This window comes from Aedes aegypti, chromosome 3, assembly GCF_002204515.2.
Source record: "Aedes aegypti strain LVP_AGWG chromosome 3, AaegL5.0 Primary Assembly, whole genome shotgun sequence".
In the NCBI taxonomy this organism is placed as follows: domain Eukaryota; kingdom Metazoa; phylum Arthropoda; class Insecta; order Diptera; family Culicidae; genus Aedes; species Aedes aegypti.
In genome coordinates this window covers 303711116-303730914 of record NC_035109.1, presented here as the reverse complement: position 1 = coordinate 303730914, position 19799 = coordinate 303711116, and the positions used below count along the sequence as shown (strand labels likewise).

General features: G+C 38.3%; 1 protein-coding gene across 1 annotated transcript in view; it reads left to right on the top strand.

Annotated features, from left to right (window-relative positions):
• LOC5572716 (frizzled) overlaps nt 1-19799 on the top strand; it is a 125474-nt gene that overhangs the window by 75978 nt on the left and 29697 nt on the right. Inside the window, exon 3 of the mRNA XM_021849591.1 lies at nt 1209-1403. Within this exon, the coding sequence (XP_021705283.1) occupies nt 1209-1403 (195 nt within the window). The remainder of the gene's footprint in view (nt 1-1208; nt 1404-19799) is intronic.

Below are 19799 nucleotides of genomic sequence, written 5' to 3'. Positions count from 1 at the left end.
CGACCCAAGACCCTTGTAAGCTTCAGCTCACGGGCGGACTGAAGATCGTGTGGACCTTATTTGTATATGCACGAGGTACGGGATATCATCGAATCTTGCCCCGCGCGGATATTTTGTTCCAATTTGCATCCAGCGGTAAATTGGAAGACACTCAAATCCGCGATATGAATCACTCAGCCATCCTGAGTGTGATTCATGCTCGCTTGGATCGTTTATTCACTCGATTGAAAGCTGTGTGAGCATTTGCTTCGGCTCAATTTACGATCGATCTCCGTTCGTTATTCGCTTATGGCCTCTCTTGGATTGGAACGGAATCGTCACTGGAAAAGTTCCCGGCATTTAAATGAGCCTGATTGATGGGTAGAAATTAAATCCGTCCAAACCCATTTCGGAAACCCGTCGAGCCGTAATAAAGTTTTATAAATTTGCTTCGTTTGTTACCTTTCTCTCTGCTTCGCGGCTGCAATCCGCACAAACAAATTTTACATATCTACAACAATAGGGTGGTTCAAGCAACATATATTTCTCACCATTTTAATGCTAAAAATAGAGTCTTGCTAAATGTCAAGCAATTTTGGTTAGAATTTATTTTCATATTTTTTATTCAATAATTCAGCAAAAGCAGTTCGGGCCGAAGAAAGTATGCTCAGTTTTTCAAAAACTAATAGTGACTGCAAGCTATTAGTATTAGTATTATTACTTAGCGACTTATTCTACATACAGTCGATTCTCCAAATCTCGATATTGAAGGGACCATCGAGATAGGGAGAGATCGAAACATAGAATACATTTTTAATGAATACTAGTTTGATAACCACTCCGTTACCAGGAAAATTAAAAACAAACGGACGTCATTTCGCCTTTGATAATTGTTTCGAACCCATAAAATCTAGTCTAGTAACCTTTGATAATGGACATATCAAAATAGGGAGATATTGAGATAAGGAGGATATCGAGATATGGAGAGTGGAAATATATGCAGCATAAAGAGACCAAAAAAATCATAGACATAGGAAGAGATATCGTGATTTAACATCTAGATGTGGAGGGTCGAACAATTTGACATCATTATATTTTTATCAACAAGACTTTGAAGAAGATAAGGGAGATTGACTTTTGGAACTTCGTTGTTGTTCGAAACACCCTAACCTACCATACCACCAAAACACGCGTTATTCATGCTTTTCTTGCCTCCTGTCTCGTTTCAGGTGCTCACGTTTCTGATCGATTCTTCGCGCTTTCGCTATCCGGAGCGGCCGATCGTGTTCCTGGCGATCTGTTATCTGATTGTGGGCTGTGCGTACGTGGCCGGACTGGGGGCCGGTGATTCGGTAGCGTGCCGGGAGCCGTTCCAACCGCACATCAAACTGGGCCGGATGCAGATGCTGGCGACCATCACGCAGGTAAGGCGTAATAAGTTGTTCATAACGATCGTTTGCTGTGTGGGATTTTGGGCTATGTTTCGTAAGAGGGGAAATGACACAAAAAATGAAGCCTTTCGATTTGTCGCTTGAGCGATTGCTACTAGTTACGCATGTATACTGCAGAGAGGGGAATGGGAAGCCCCCTCCTTGATGGTGTATTTATTGTTGAATTAACTGCTTTGCTTTGAAGATTTACCGTATGTCTAAAATTTTGAAATATTTTCTCCGTCGAGATAATTGTGTCATGAGAAGCTTAGGAGCTCAACCAAAATTTAGAATCCAGCAAAAAATCTCAACAGATGTCAGTTTTAGATTTCGCAAATATTTTATCCCGGATATATGCAAAAAAATCACCACAAATCCTGTTGAGTTTGCATTGATTTTAGTCAAGAACTTTAGCAGCACTACTAGCAGTTATATCAAAATAATGCTATTCTAGAATTCTTGGACAATATCGTCCAGGTTCCCCTACTCGATTTTTTTTTATTTCTCTCGGGAATTCTTTAAAGGATTACTGCATAGATAACTTCAGCTATTCCTACTGAACTTCTTCTAAGAATTCCACCATTGATCTCTTCAGGACTAATTCTTTTGAAATGTGTTCTTAGTTCAGTTTTGATGATTTTCTGAAAGTCTTAACGTTTTTTAAGGTTTTTTCATATTAGAAATGTCTACAACGATTAAAATTGAGATTTATCTTTAAATTCCTTCATAACTGTGTCGCAATTTGCTCTAAATATAAAATGAAATAATAAAGCCGTTCCATAAATATCATGTTTTATTATGCTTCCAAAGAATTTTAAGATTTCCCTCTACATTATTATGGGTCGAAACATTCTCTCAGGAATTATCGTAAAATTTGCCTCTGTGATTTCTTGAAGCATTCACTTAGCGATATTTTCTGGAAATGTCATAGGAATTCCTCAACTTTTTTTTGCTAACTTCAAGAATTCAGCTAGGAGTTACTCAAAGCACTTAAATAGGAATTACTTCAGGGCAGTCTATAGGAATTTATTCCGTAGTTTTAACATAAAAATGAAAATAAATTAATAATAATTAAAAGTACGCTTTCAAAACATTGCACCTCAAAGAAAGTATACAGAAATTTATCTCGAATTCCAAAAAATGTATATTCATATAACAGACACCTAAGACCTCAGTGAAGAATTTTCAATCGGAGAGCTTAAAAATCAAAACATTCTTTATGCTATCTTTACATTATCTATCATCGAAAAAAACTTGACTTTCGAATGGTGAGTGAAACTTTGGATTCCAGAGCTTGACTTACCGAAATTAATAGAAATTAGCTTTCTTTTCATGATTCATATTCCGAACGCGATTCCGGGTCGTTTGTCCGAATGCCATTTGGTCGAATGCCGTTTGACCGAAATAGAAAACAATAGTGAACTGCATTCAGTGCTTAAAGAAGAACATCCTAAATGTAAGCAATTATTCACTTCTCTGCTAGCAATAATAGCTGCCAGCAGGGGCATTTTTTTTTCGCATTGTGTTTGTAGTTAGCTTTGGTTTACAACTTTTTAGTCCTTCTGCAGGACCGGTTCACTTCGATCCTTCGCCATTGTACTTAGTAAATTATTCCATTGTTCTAGCAATCAAAAATTTCGACTTCTCACCTGAATGAACATCTCACCTAATGAATGGACATCTCAGCTAAATAATCCTTGTGCTACAGAAAATGTCTTTCCGCGATTGCGATGACTAAGTTCGTAATTAATACCAAAGGACTTTGCCAATAATCTCATTCCTTGAAGATGATGAATTTTGAATTTCCAGGAGAATCTCTCTACTTTCTAGAATTCGCGATATGAAGTTGTTACGTATTCCAAGTTCTGCGGCCTAGCTTTTATGCGCTCTGTACAAGATTTACCAGATTTTTAATAGACACTCTCAGTTCCTTGATGTTGTTTCATATCTATAGTAATTCGGTGAAGTTATTTGTATACGTTTGAAGCTTATTAACTGTTAAGCCTCAAGAACCCATCATTCAATCATCAGCAATCATTAAAAACTTAGAACCAGTTTTTTCGCTCAAATTGAATGAAATTTTCATGTAACTATATCACTGCATTTCAGATAGCTATCTTACTGAAGTGCAATGATAGATTTGGATTACTATTGCTGCAATTTTGGACGAAAATATGATTTTGAAAATTTAAAATAGATCATTTTTCGAATTAATAAAGGTTATTTAATTTTTAATTTTACAATACATATATAGGCTTGATTGATTTTTCATAATTTTTATTTGATATGATATTTTTGATTACAAAGACCATGTTTTCGTTTCTGAATTTTTATTTTGGACTAATGTTTACTTTTTACTTCCTGTTTACTTTTTAGTCCCTAGTTGGTCACATCTTTGATAATTTTAGTCACTTAAGACACTATTCTTTTTCTGAATGACCGCTACCAGCCCTGAGTGAGTTTTTAAGTAATCTTTGAGTGATTTTAAAAGGATTTTTTCTTATTTTTTATGCATTATTTCGAAATTTCTTCAGAAATTTCTCCGGTTTAGGATGTTAACATACAATCGAAAGATTTTCCTACATTGGGCGCAAGTTTTCCCGGAATCTGGTGGGAATTTATGCAGCTTCGATAAGAAAACTTTTCTAGTTCCTGTGAGGATGCTTCTCCAACTTCTGTGAAGAAGGTATTACAACTTCTGTTAAGAAGCTTTTCCAGCTTCAGTTGACAAGCTGCTTGTGAAAACTTTTCCAGCTACTTTTGGGAAGCTTTTGAATGAAGTTTAACAACTTCTGTTAGAAAGCTTTTCCAGTTTCTGTTACGACGCTTTACCAGCTTTTGTTAGGAAGCTGTTCGTTGGAATTCTGTGAGGGAGCTTTTTCAAGCTTTTGTTAGAAAGTTTTCCCAGCTACATGAGGAAGTTTTTCCAACTTTTATGAGGAAGCCACTTCAGCTTCTGTTAGGAAGCTTTTAAAGCTTCTGTTAGGTAGCTTTCCGAGCTTCTTTTAGGATGCTTTCCCAACTTTTGTTAGGAAGCTTTTCCAAATTCTGTGAAGGAGCTCTTTCAAGCTTTTGTAAGAAAGCTTTCCCAGCTACATGAGGAAGTTTTTTCAACTTTCTTGAGAAAGCTATTTCAGCTTCTGTGAGCAAGCTTTTCCAACTTCTATTAGGAAGCTTTTCCAGTTTCTTTTAGAAAGCTTTTCTAGCTAACGTGAGGAAGTTTTCCCAACTTATGTGAGGAAGCTATTTCAGCTTCTGTGAGGAAGCATTTGCAGCTTCTAGTAGGAAGCTTTGCCAACTTCTGTTAGGAAGCTTTTCCAGCTTCTGTTAGGATGCTTTTCCAGCTTATGTTAGGAAGCTTTTCCAAATTTTGTGAGGAAGCTTTTGCAGCATTTGTTTGAAAGCTTTCCCAGCTTACGCGAAGAAGTTTACCCAACTTCTGTGAGGAAGCTATTTCAGCTTCTATTAGAATGCTTTGCGGTTTCTGTTAGGAAGCTTTTCAAGCTTCTTTTAGGATGCTTTTTCAGCTCCTGTTAGAAAGCTTTTCCATCTTCTATTAGGTAGCTTTCCTGGCTTCTATCGGAAGCATTTCCAGTTTCTCGAAGGGAGCTCTTCCAGTTTAAGTTAGGAAGTTTCTCCAGTTTCTGTTAGCAATATTTTCCAGCTTTTGTTAGAAAGCTTTTCCTTCTTCTGTTGGAAAAAAATTCCTGCTTCTGTTGGGAAGCTTACCAGTTTCTATTAGAAAGCATTTCCAGCTCCTGTAAGGAAGCTTATCCAGCTTCTGTTGGGAAGCCCTTTCAGCTTCTGTTAGTAAGCTTTTCCAGTTTCTGTTAGGAAAATCTTTCAGTTTACGTTAGGAAGCTTCTCTAGATTATGTTAGCCAATTCTTACAGCTTCTGTTATGAAGCCTCTCCAGTTTTTGTTAGAAAGCTTTCCAGCTTCTCTGAGGAAGTTTTTTCAACTTCTGTTACGAAGCTTTTCCAGCTTCTGTTAGGAAACTTTTCCAGCTTCTGTTAGGAAACTTTTCCAACTTCTGTTAGCAATCTTTTTCAGCTTCTGTTAGAAAGCTTTTCCAGCTTGTTTCAGGAAGATTTTCCAGCTTCTGTTGGGAAGCCTTTTCAACTTTTGTTAGGAAGCTTTTCGAGCTTCTGTCAGAAAGATTTTCAAGCTTCTGTTGGGATGCCTGTTCAGCTTCTGGCAGGTAACTTTTTCCGCTTCTGTTATGAACTTAACTTTGAACTGTTACGAAGCTTTTCCTGCTTCTGTTAGGAAGCTTCACCAGCTTCTGTTGGAAAGCTTTTCCTGCTTTTTTCAGGAAGCTTTTCCAGCTTCGGATATGTAGCTTTTCCTGCTTCTGTTATGAAGCATTTCCAGCTTCCGCTAGGGATATTTTCCAACTTCTGTTGAGATGCTTTTCCAGCTTCTGTTAGAAAGCTTCTCCAGTCTCTATTAGGAAGCTATTCCAGCTTCATTTTGAAAGCTTTTTTCAGATTCTTGTGGAGACTTTTTAAGCTTACTTCAGGAAACTTTTCAATCTTCTGTTAGAAAGTTTTTGCAGCTTATGTTAAGGAGCTTTTCCAGCTTCTATTGGGAAGCTTCTCCAGCTTTTGTTAGGAAGATTTTCCAGCTTCTCTCAGGAAGATTTGCCAGCTTTTGCTAGAAAGCCTTTCCAGCTTCTGTTAGAAAGTTTTTGCAGCTACTGTGATTAAGCTTTTCCCGCTTCTGTTATAAACGTAACTTTGACTTCTATTGGTAAGCTTTTCCCGTTTTTGTTAGAAAGCTTTTGCAGCTTTGTTAGAAAGCTTCACCAGCCTCTGTTGAGAAGCTTTTCCAACTTGTTTCGGGAAGCTTTTCAGCTTCTGTCAGGAAACTTTTCCTGCTTCTGTGAGCAAACTTTTGCAGCTTTGAGGTTATCCAAGCAAACTTTGCAGCTTTGAGGTTATGAAGCTTTTCCAGATTCTGTTTGAAAGCTTTTCCATCTTCTTCAGGAAGCTTTTCCGGCTTCTGTTAGAAAGTTTATGCAGCTTCTTTTTGGAAGGCTTTCCAGCTTCTGTTAGGAAGCTTAACTAGCTTATGTTGGGAAGCTTTTCCAACTTTTTTCGGGAAGCTTTTCAGCTTCTGTCAGGAATATTTTCCAGCTTCTGCTGGGAAGCTCTTTCAGTTTCTGTCTGCTTCTGTTATGAACTTAACTTTGACTTCTATTGGGAAGCTTTTCCCGCTTCTGTTGATAAGTTTCACCAGCTTCTGTTGGAAAGCTTTTCTATTTTTTTTCGAGAAGCTTTTTAGCTTCTGTTAGGAAGCTATTCAGCTTCTGTGAGGAAGCTTTTCCTGCGTCTGCTACGAAGCTTTTCCAGCTATGCTAGCAATATTTTCCAACTTCTGTTAGAAAGCTTTTCCAACTTCTGTTGGGATGCTTTTCCACCTTCTGTTAAAAAGCTTCTCCAGCCTCTATTAGGAAGCTATTTCAGCTTCATTTCGGAAGCTTATTCATTCTTGTGGAAGCTTTTCCAGCTTCTAGTATGAAGCTTTTCCGGCTTCTGTTTTTGCAGCTTTCTTAACAGAAGCTTTTGTTAGGAAGCTTTTCCAGATTATGTTTGGAAGCTTTTCCTGCTTCTGTAAGGAAGCCTTACCAGCTTTTCTGGAAGATTTTTCAATTTCTGTAAGAAATCTTCCCCAGTTTTTGTGAGGAAGAGTTTTTAACTTCTGCTTGGAAGAATCTCCGACTTCTTGAGGAAGCTTTTTCAGATTCCATTAGAAAGCATCAACATCTTCTGTGAAAGAAGTTTTCCTACTCAAAGTCAAAAATCTGCAAAATTAGATTGAAGTGTTCAAAGTAAATTTGAAATGGTCGAATAGGAATCCCTCATATGATAAATGCTAATTCGTCAACTCTTGACTGATTTCGTTTTAGCAGAGCTTTATGTCGGGCATTTCTTATGTTACAGATACCATTCCAGTATTGAGTAAGTTGAGATCTGTACTACTTGAGTATTCCATCACAATTGAGCGTTTGAAATTAATATCTGAGCTTGCAGAGATATTGTGATGAATTAACTAACGGAAGGTGGTTTGAAATACAATGTACGACTATTGTTTTGAAACCAACCTTAAGGAGTGTTTTCTCGTGTGATAAAATATTAAAACAAAAGAAATACATTGTCGACCCGATTTCCCCAATCCATTTTTACAAAGAACATTTTATTAGCATAATTTAATGATTGATGTTTTTCTAAAAAATGTTATCTTTAGCAAGTTAGTTTCAATATGAAAAACATAGAAATGTAAAAACGGAATGGAACTCTAGTAATTCCCATCGTCCCAATGTTCATGTCAAAGAAGGCGAAAAGTTCTATTTGGGGGGTGAAAACCTTTACAAATGGGCAAAATAGCTAGTAAGGACAGCAAGCACACATGCCCGCATGTACGTGAGTTTGCTATTCCATGTTTGCTAAAAGAAGCAGTAATGAAGTTCCTTGAATTGTTGAGATTTTGAACTGCTGCTACTGATAATGTACCATTTTTTATGAGTGTACAATGATTTAAATTTGCTGTACTTCTATGTTGAAGATTGATCTGAGCTATTTTATCCGTAGTCACTCGGCAAAATTAAAATGTTTGCGATCTTTGCACTAGAAAGAACAACAGCGAAGAACAAAAAAGGTATAAATTGAGAGATAACAAAAGCAAACAAGTACATAAACTCAATGTAAAATGCATACTGTGAAAACATGTTGCAGAAAATTCGAGTGAAATTTTTCCAGCTATCTTTATTTGATCTAAGATGATACAGGATAACAACTCCGATGAATTCAACGCTCCCGTTTATCTTTATCGACAGGAAAATAAAAAAATTGTTTTTTTTTCGAACAAAAATTTAAAAAACTCACTTTTGTTTTATTGAATATGTAACTTGTATTTCGTGTGATAAGCAGAATAATAGCGTATTTATTATTTTTCCAGCTAAGTTTCCACTTTACAAGCAAGAGTCTACAGCATTAGTCTATGAGTTATTTAGTTGTACAATACTGTTCATTGATTCCAAACTCAAATTATTAGAAACAGTACTCCATCAATCAGACCTGTACTAAAGCTTTTCCCAACCCATCGTACGTATATATGCAAAAATAGTGATAAGCCAAAAACCTTTACACAAACTAAACTTGGCTGAACTTCACCCAACGAACATAGCGAAAATCGACGACAGCAGACGACGTGAGTCGACTGCAGAGAACATGTTTTCTACGTTCCACTGCAAATCTTCTGGCTTTCAGCCCTAGAGAGTGTACACAGAGCTGGTGTCATTTGTGCCCACCGATGTTCATGTTCAACATCGAGCATGGGCGAGAGGATCATCGAGTTCGGTGGAAGCAGCCCGGGACGGGATCACCACTATATTGAGCAAGCACGCACGGATTAACAAAGGCAGCAAATCGTTACCGCGGTTGTCGTCGTCTTACTCTGTTGCATTCGTTGTCATCAAATGCGACAACAACGCGACAGGAATGGGATGGTAAGAAGACTTCCAGATAAAAAGAACAATACATGCACTTTCCGAGCAAAGGTGCAAACCCGGTTTACCCGTAAACCCAAGAATCAGCGGTGGTCGCTATGGAAGACATTCGTTGAAAAAAGAAGACGACGAAAGGTTCGTCATCTGTCGTTGAAGTCTCCAAATATTGAAATGCTCGCTGCTACCAGCTCGCTTCTATAATCAAACTCGACACAGAAGTTCATTTAATAATCCTGGATGCGTAACGAGTGGTCGTCGGCTTATGCATACAAATGTCCCAACCGAAGACGGTCCAGTGATTATGAATGCCTTGCATTGTCATCCCGGTGTACGACTCATTGCATTCAGCATTGGTAGTTGGTACACTAAAACCTCCATTTACATACATTGAATTCACTCACGAGCTTTTCGGAGAGTAGATGTTCAGAACTTGTGATCCCGGCAAACTTTGTCTTGAAATGGTGGCTTCAGTGTAGTCCAGAGCCAGCGCAGCACATCGAATGGTAACCGTTATACATTCTCCCCATGCCCCGCCGCGTTCGGATATTGAATTAATATTTTGTTTTCGCGTTTCATATAAATATTTATGCCGTGTGGTGCACAAAAGGAAAGGAAACGCGAAGGTGGAATGCCGGTGTGGTGTGCTGCCTGTGAAGAATGGAAAGATGAAAAACGCTGATATTTCACATTTCTTAGCGCGCGATTCTTTCCTCGTCGCCGTCGGTGCTCTCGGCAGAGGCGGGAAGGTTGGGCAGGACTTCCTAGAAGAAAGCTCACCGTGAGCTCACAGCAGATGCGGGACGGCAAAACAATCCTCGTTTTTAAAAGTATGCTTTGTGGAGTATGTTTTTTCCTTCGTCTCCTCGTCGTGTCGGCTTTGATGTAGGAAGAAATGGTACTTCAAGTTGGTCTCATTTCTTAGTTTTTAGAGCAGTCGTTGTTGCACAGCATCCATAATCGTTGAGGGACGCAGGTTGCATGGGTGGAAAGACATCTAAGTTTAGCTAAACCGGTTGGTTGCGCGACGTTAAACCGGATTGTTTTGTACTCAGTCACTTCATAAAACTATTGATGTGAGGTAACTGGATCATCGGGAATTATAGATGATGGTTCGATGAATTGATGTTGAAGAAGGAATTTAAAAAAAACTATTGCAACTAATAATAAGCAAATCATGAAATCATTTTTAATGGATTCAATTGAACAAATTAATTTTGACTAACATTCCGCAAATATTCCCAGATAAGGATTCTATAAGAACATACCCAAAAAATTGAACACAGTTTTCAAAACCTAAGTTTTGTCTCTATAAGTATCATTTTGAATTTTACATACTTGTTCGTCCATCTTGGTGATAATTGTTACGTTACTTACTTCACTTTTGATGGCGCTACGTCCTTAAAGACATGACCTGCACCACAATGTTACGCTAACAAACTTGAGGCTGCTTGCCTCAAGTTTCTCGATCGCCCCGCACTTCCAAGATCCTGCTCCACTTAATCTTGTACAGGCCGGATTCGAAGTGAAAACCATTTCTGCGGGACTTAAAGGGTGTACGGAATCAAATTGCGACACATACAGATATTTTTAAAAATTCGCACGTTCAATCAACCACCTTCAAACTTTCAGTTAGTAAAATATTTTCCCATGTTGGTTTTATTCAATTTCAATTCCATATCCAAATGCACATACTTTTCTCTTCACACTACCCAAAAGGTCATGTACAACACAAGGTCCAACTTTTTTTTTGCGTGGCAGTCCATTTTTTCTTTATATCTTTCTCCGATATCATTCCCTTAGGCTGCTTCCGATGTTCCAGTACTTTTCAATTGGTCGAAGTTCGAGGGCTTGAGATGCTTTGGCACGAAATTGACCTTCTTAGCCTTGTACCACTCCAAAACTTTTTTAGAGTAATGGCACGAGGCCAAATCCGGCCAGAAAATCGTACGACCATCGCGTGATCTCAGTAGAAGAAGTAGACGCTTTTGGAGGTACATCTGCCCATTGACCGTTCCAGTTCTCACGAATGGGATGCTCCGCTTTCCACACGAGCAAATTGCTTGCCATATCATATATATTTTGGCAAACTTTGAAGATCGTGCCCGCAAGTTGAACAGGAGGTAGGAAATTCCATCGCCTTTTCGAAGTCCTTTGCATGTTTCTTCAAACAGCAACCAGCTGCTTTGTTGTTCTTGAGCTGTTTGATAGCATCCTTTACTTCACTTATTGTGGGAGTTGGCACGTCTCCCTCTTTCGCCCTGCCGATGAAACCATTCCTCCTGCTACCTTTATCTTCCGCCTCTCATTCAGGTGTTCATCGTAGTGCTGCTTCCACCTTTCAATCACCTCACGTTCGTCCATCAAGATAGCTCCTTTCTTATCCCGGCCCATTTCAGCTCGCGGCAAAGGCTTTGCGGGATACATTAAGTCTCTTGTAGAACTGACGTGTTTCTTGAGAACGATATCCCTTTCGGAACGGACCATATTTGAGTGATTATTTCGAAATTTATCTTATAAACTCATCATCTCGTAGAACAAAACATTCTTTATTTTGGCTATTCTATCACTCCATGAACTTTTTGGGGTCAAATTCAGACCAGCACAATTGTGCTGGTCCGTCCCCAAGGCGGTCGATGTCCGAAAAAAAAATTTTTTTTTAATTTTTTTAGAAAACTGTTCAAGTCATGCCTTTTTAAAAAATTTTGGACCCGTATTTTTTTATTTCGTCATTAGGGTGCTCTTTCGTGAGATAGGGTGACCCAAAAATTCAGAAACAATTATGTCTTTTTTTCAAGTACATTGAAATTAAAAATAAATAATTTGTATGATTTTTTTTATAAATGGAACGAAAACAATGTACGAGAGATAAAAATACTTCATATTCTCTCTAAGATTCAAAGCATCACGTGACGATGACGTTTATCGAGATTATTCAAGAACTAGTCTACGTCATATAAAAATGGGTAAACATACACGTGTGAATAACTTGAAAACTAATTGTCTCAATCAAAACGTCTTGGTTTTGCTATGTTTGTTTATATCCTCCTTAATTATGTGGGATTTATGCGATAAAAATAAAAATTGAAAATAATAATAAACCTTCGAATGGTTAGTGGTATACCTATAAATAAATGAACACCGAATTGAGAACTATATCATTTTATTCCACTACAGTTTGTATCCTTAGACAGTTACGCATTATTCGACCTCCACTATAAGGCCGTTGTCAGAGTCGTGTACTAGACTCGAAAATTAAATTATTTTTTTAGAGACTCCCTCCAACCTCTTTCACTCATATTACCTAACATATACACTATCACTTTTGAAATCACATAGCCCTCCTTCAAATGATGCTTGAACAATGTTTTTGTTAAGGTTGGTAACATGGAACTAATTTATTTTAAATAACTGGAATCATTCATTTTATTCCTAGAGCTAAAATGGAAACGTCAAAATATTCAGTAAGAAGCTTCCCTAAAAATTCATGTAAATTTACGTCATATGTGCCCGACAGCTTGGACGTTAATTAACAAGAATGGCGCATTTTTAAGTGCAAATAATTACCATAAAATTTCTTCTTCTTCTTTCTGACGCTAAAAAAGCCTGCTTCTCAACTTCTAATGAGCACTTCCACAGATATTAACTAACAGCTCTCTTTGTCAATCGACCAATTTTGCATGTGTATATCGTGTGACAGGTACGATCATACTCTACGCTCAGGGAAGTCGAGAAAATTCCCTTTACGAAAAGATGCTCGACCGGCTGGACTCTAACCTACGACCCTCAGCATGAGCTTGCTTAGTATCTGCACGTTTACCGATATGGCTATCTGGCTCCCAATATCAAATTTACTTTATTTTATTTTTTACATCAAGTTTATTTGCTTAAAATGGAATTTAAGTCATTATAATACAGTAGAGACCCGATTTTGTCAGCACCCCGATGAATTTTAGGCTGACAAAATGGGGAACCTGACATAATCGGGTCATATTTTTTGTTTCTGTTTTTCAAATTTTAGCGTGTTAATATTTGCTTATGAACTACGTTTACGAGGGGCGAGGGACATGGGCGTAGTCAGGTTTTTTTTTTGTTTGTCAGGGGGAGAAAAGCGGCCCTCACAATTTCATTCTCAAATTTCGCGCCAAAGGATTCCTTTGATCGGCAATTTCGCTCTGGCCTGTAAGACAACCGGCATCAATCTGAATCTTAGTTCTACCTAACCGTTGAATTATCTAAGAATTTTTCTTAAGACACCGGAATTCCTAGGAAAAATCAAACGAAAATTTCTTTAGGTTTTTCTTCCGGAATTTCTTTTAAAATGGCATCAGTAATTAACTCGAAGCTCTTCTTGCAATTCCTTTAAGTTAATTCATAGAATATTTCAACTGGAGATTTCTATGTAAATTTTAAAACATTTTTAAATTCATCCAGAACTGTTTTTAAGATTTTTATGGAATTATTTTAAAAGTTTCGCAGGAATTTCATCAAGAATTTGACCTGGAATTGTTGTAAAAAAATTGTTTCCAGTATGAAAATTAAAAAATAATATATTTAGAAACTTTCTTTAGTTTGCGATTTTTTTTTTTTGTGTTCTTAGAGGTATTCATAAATGACATTCGATAAAGTCGTGAATAAATATCTGAAATTATTTCTATACCTATGGGATGATTAAATACTTGAAAAAGATCTTCGTGAAATTCCTGGTCGAAAAATCTCGTGAGATGATTCCAATAAGAATCCTTCATAATCTTAGCAATTTTGCAAAAAAAATAGAAGTGAAATTAGAGGAATTTCTGAAGGAATCTCTAAGACAGTTTTAAGAGGAGTTTTTGAAACTATTGATGAGTCCTAGGCCAAACTACATTAAGAATACTGTGAGCAAATTTCATCAAAATGTAGTTTTGAAAGGAAACTTTCAAGAGCTTATAGAGTTATTGAAGGCAGAAAACCAATAAAACATTAGGAGCAAATATTAAAGGAAATCTTCGAGATATTCCAGTACAAACGGTTGCCTGGTTGTCTAGATTTGTGCTCTTGAAAATTCGAGCTTTGGCTTCGATGCATCTTAACCTTTAGAGAAATTCTTAGAGGAATTCATGAATGAACCTACCTGGGAGGGAGAAACCAATACGAAATTTATGTACGTCAAGGTGAGACGAGATTCTGCTGTCACGAACTGTCACTGTGAGCCCAGATCCAAAACAATGGACAAATATGATAAAAGCGCGTAATTGATTAAAACGTATTTTTGCATTTTATCAAATGTGACAAAAAATCGATTGAAAAGCTCTTCATGCTTATTCAAAAGTAATGTCACAATAGCACCTTTCATCTTGATTGAATATAAGGTGTTCAAATACGCATTTTTTGTCTTTTTCCAATGAAAACGAAAATTAAATGCACAGAAAACTTTGGCCCTTTTTCATGTTTATCCAGAACGATCGAAGGAACACAACAATAGAAAACTAGCGATTTTCATCAAGTCTGCCTTGATTGTCGTTGGCAAGCTGGAGTTTTCTTGCAATTCGAAATAACTTGTCATATTTCGTGTGTATCGGTGCCTCCCTCCCAGGAACCTACATACCAAATTTCTACGCGCAGCTATTCAGCAAGACCAAGCTGCGGGTCATGGGTTCGAATTCCACCGGTCGAGGATCTTTTCGGGTTGGAAATTTTCTCGACTTCCCAGGGCATAGAGTATCTTCGTACCTGCCACACGATATACGCATGCAAAAATGGTCATTGGCACAGTAAGCTCTCAGTTAATAACTGTGGAAGTACTCATAAGAACACTAAGCTGAGCAGCAGGCTTTGTCCCAGTGGGGACGTAACGCCAGAAAGAAGAAGAAGAAACAACATATGTGCGAGTAATACCAGCAGGGGCCTTCCTTAGCCGAGTGGTTAGAGTCCATGACTAAAAAGCAAAGCCATGCTGAAGGTGTCTGGGATCGATTCCCGGTCAGTCCAGGATCTTTTCGTAATGGAAATTTCTTAAACTTCCCTGGGCATAGAGTTTAATCGTACTTGCCACATAATATACGAATGTGAAAATGGAAACTTTGGCAATGCAAGCTCTCAGGTAATAACTATGGAACTGCTCATTGAAGCTGAGAAGCAGGCTCTGTCCCAGTGAGGATGTAATGCCAAGAAGAAGAAGAAGAAGAAGAAGACCAGCATGGGCTGCATACATCAATAGTATGCCATTTAAAGGACTCTGTGGTTTGGAAGCAAATAGTAAGTAAAGGTTTTCAGCTTCAGTTGTCAAATTTCATAAATATGATGGCAGATATTGAACCGGCATACATTGTAGAACACCAAAATGGATTATCGCGTCAACATGGTATTGATCGATTATCAAAGCAAGGGGAAATTCAAAAATTACGTCCATTGTTTTTAAGTCAATCTCAATCCTCCCCATGTCCACTATCACGCTTTTTCTCACATGCACTGTCGCACTTTCATACACCTCCACTCCCCTAAATGATTGACGTAATTTTTGAACGTTCCCCTAAACTTTTACTTTGTCTTAAACTTTGCTATAGGAGATTTAAAACATTAAATGTGATTCCAAATCTATTTCAAATATTGACGTATAAAAAATACAAGTTTTTATACCAAAGCTATGAGTTTCTGTTACATAGTTTTCGAACGGTACATCATCCTTATGATTCGTATGAAATCACTCATTCATGTTTTATTGCAATATTATGCACTATTGTGGACATTAGAACCAAATTCAGCCACTTAATTCGATCAAAATACTGAACATAAAAATTGGTAGTCTACAACGAACATCGACCGGGTAAGTGCCGGCACCAGCACAATTGTGCTGGTCCCACTTTGTCCCTCCAGAAATATTTGCTGTGTGAATTAATTCTCATTTGGTCTTCACCATATCAAAGAATGACTCTTTCACTCTCGATTCGTATCTGTGCATACCTAGAAAAAACGAATAGTTGAAAAGTTGCGACAGATGAAACTTTTTCAATTCTTACGGTGTTTGTTTACATTTTGTTTACCCTGAGCTGGTGTTTTCTAAGCACGATGTAAACAAAATCTGTTGTGCTTAATCACGAGTAGCAATGATAATTCAATAATCGAAATCAAAAAAGTTTAGTGAAACAATGATTTATTGGCTAAAAGAATCATTCAATGTAATGGGTGCCGAACAGCACAATTGTGCTGGTTCGTCCCGAAAGGGATATGGCTGCTCCATCTCTACGCACTCCAAATCTTCTACAAGGCATTTTTTTGTCTTTATTATCTTTTTTTAATTTTTTATTTACTGTTTTGAGAAAGGAAAAGGGGAAGAAAACTCAATCACACCACATATAATTGACTTTTGAAAAGAAGCTTATGTGTCCCCCGGAACTACCTTATGGTATTACTTCGGGAGACAAAGGCTTCAAATTTTTAACGCCGTTATAATTTAAGCTCTCCGCTTCCGTTTATTGCTTTCGTAAGCTGGCTCCCGCTCGCTCTCTTTGGTCGTCCTGTCCCCCCCGGACAATGGAGATTGTCCACTAGTCCACTGTGGGGCCCCGTCTACCGGCGGATATCGCAGGGAAAATTTCACGCTCAGTCATCGTCTCCGTGTTGCAGAGGTGGTCCAACAGTTCCGGTTTGGGGATGACGTCCGCAATGTAGGTGCCCTACATACCCGAAGCTCCTCTTCATTCTTCGTCGGCTGGCTTGTCAGGTGACGAGGTCGGTCCGACGATTCCGGTTGGGTGATAACTTTCGGTTCATCGGCGCCCCGATGACCCAAGACCATATCGCACTAATTTCTTCTTTTCTCTTCATCAGGCTCACCTTCAAGTGCCGAAGTCGATCCGACGATTCCGCTTGGAGGATGACTTCTGGTTCGTGGGCGCTCCGACGACCCGAAGCCAGGCACTGATCTCTACGCTTCATGTCGTTGCATCACTCTCCACTCCCGCTATAGTGCCGACATTATCTGATTCACTGTCGTGTTCACCGTATCCCACTTATCCGCGTCGTTGCACATCCGTTGGATGACATTGGCAGCGTTTACATCGTCACCAAGAATGGCTTCCATTTCCTTTCGCTCCAGATCGAACCGCGGGCATGCAAAAAAGATATAAAGCTATGTCAGGTGAAAATTTACGTCACCATGTGGTCTTCTTATCCACATCGACAGACTTTGGATAAGACGATGTGCTCATCTACCAGTCGTAGCTTGATCCCACTGGTGTTACCATTTCCTAATGGTGTCAGCACGGATTGTACCCCGTTTGGCATAAAGTCGTTTTGCATAAGGTCGTTTGGCATAAAGCCGTTTGGCATGAAGTCGTTTGGCATAATGGCCGTTTAGCATAATGGTTGACTTAGGATGAATATCGGCATTTTCGAAGCATTGACCAAGATCAGCACCACCGAGTCCATAGCAAAATAAATTCGTAGGTTCTCAATAAGCGTGGTGGTTGTTCAGAGATATTCCAAGCTACGAATGTCTAAAATTGTAGTGAATTTAGATAGCATTACTAAATAAAACTCGTGACGGGTCTGGTAGAAGATTTTTTCGGAACAATATTTTTTTCACATCCCAGAACATAGAGTATCTTTGAGCTTGGTGCGATGTACATATTTGAAAATAGTAAATTGGCAAAGAAAGTTCGCAGTTATTATTAAAGGGAACGCTCATAGGATATTTCGCTGCAGATTAAGCTCTGCCCCAGTTTGGACGTAACACTTGATGAAAATTACTTGGTAAAAAAAGGGAAAATTTATTTGCAAAATATTAAAAGCTCTTATCCAAAGATCCATTATTGAAGTATAATGCAAAAATAGTCTATATATGAGATCAGATTATGTTTCGTTTCAAATGACTAACGCATCAAAATCTTCTCGCTGCATAACTCAAATGAACAACACATTTTTGAAAGAAAATATTTGTGGCAAAGCTTTTGAACAGTTCAATATAAATTTTAATTTTGATTAATTTAATTCGAAAACACTATATTATTGAAAGAAGGGAAAATTTGAGATTGAAATAATATTTTTTCCAGCATACTTTAAATTGAGATCACGTGTTTGCAAATAAAAAAATATGTTGAATATTGGCTGATTCAAAAGTAGAAATCATCCTAACAGCATGACTTGCAAGAATTGATAAAACAGCAAAATAAAAAAAACTAAGTACCTAAGGTAATAAAATTTAAAACAATATAAATATAAAGAAAAGCCTATTTTTAAAAGAAGGTAAAATTTATGATTAAGTCAATAGAAGATTGGACGCCAAATATTATTGGGGCATAATAAAACGAAAAGACATGAAAAATTGTGTTCATCGAAGTGATTGTGCTACTTTTTCCCGAATGTCGTTTCTCCGAATGTCAGTTATCCGAATTTCGGTTATCCGAATGCCAGTTCCTCGAATGACCGTTTTCCCTGATTGTCATTTGCACGAATGACCCGTTTCCCCGAAAAGTGGTGCAGTTTACATCGGTGCTATTTTGTCAGCCCCTGATTTTGTCTACCCCCGATTTTGACCCGATTTTGTCAGCCTATTTTAATTTGTCAAAAAAATGTTATCGTCATGTTTTACCACGTTTACATTAAAATTGATGATGATGTTTAATGTCATGCACGCATGGGCGTATGGGCGTAGTAAGAGGGGGCAATAGCAAGGCCTTTAATAAAGTGTTAAAAATCGATATTACCAATATAAGGGAGGGGAGAGCCCCTGATAAAAAAAACTGGCTACGCCCATGTCCATCGCCCTCTCAAAAATCCATGTAACCGTGTAACACGTCAAAATTTGAAAAACAGGAACAAAATATAATGACCCGATATTGTCAGGTTCCCCATTTTGTCAGCCTAAAATTCATCGAGGGGCTGACAAAATCGGGTTCTTACTGTAGTAGTCTTCGGTGGCTGGATGGTGAACGAGAAAGAACGATAAGTAATCAAAAGAAGGAGGTATTCTGTCATTCTCGGCTATACACATATTGGCAAAAATGCTGAAGACGGTAAAACTCGAAAAAAAAAACATCAATTAAATAAATAAGAGTGCATATCAGATGGCCAGTTCGTTCACCACCCTGAAACGTATAATGTTACGACAATTATGAGTGCCAAAAACTTTTCGGGGAAGCGGGATATTCAGGGAACTGGCATTCGGGGAACTGGCGTTCGGAGTAACGACATTCGGGGAAAAGTAGCACAACCCATCGAAGTAATTGCAGTAATCGATTATTTTTAACTGATAACTTCAGCAGATAAATGTTATCGATTGCCGCCCTTTTGTCAGTTGGAAACAAAAAAAAATATCTAAAAATATTGCTCCAAAGAACAGCCTATGCATGAAAGAAGCTGAAATTATGTCAAACGACTTTAAGCCAAATGGCCATTATGCCAAACGGCTTTATGCCAAACGAATTTATGCCAAATGACCTACCACCGTCAGCACGTACTCTTTCTCGGGCTCCTCTTGTGTGACGGTCCGTGTAGCACTCGCGATCTTCCTCTAGAATTTGGCTGATAGGTATCATCCCTGGTATCACACAGACTGCCTCCGATGAGATGGTGCGGTACGAACTTGAAACCTGCTTAGCCATCAACCAATACGTACTGCTCAGACGAGATCGATTCCTTTCGGTCTTCAGTGTAGTCACCCATGCTGGACCTCCATATCTGATGATCGACGTTGTGACGCTCGCTAGCAGCCGCTTCTTGTTGCTTTTAATCGTCGAGTCGTTTGCCATGATCCGGGATAACGCCGCTATTGCCTTCGCTGCTTTTTCACAGACATAGTCGATATGTTTGTTGAAATTAAGTCGATCATCAATCATCACCCCCAGATGTCTAACTTCACGCTTCGAGTCGATGATGCAACCACCAACCGTGATTCTTACCTG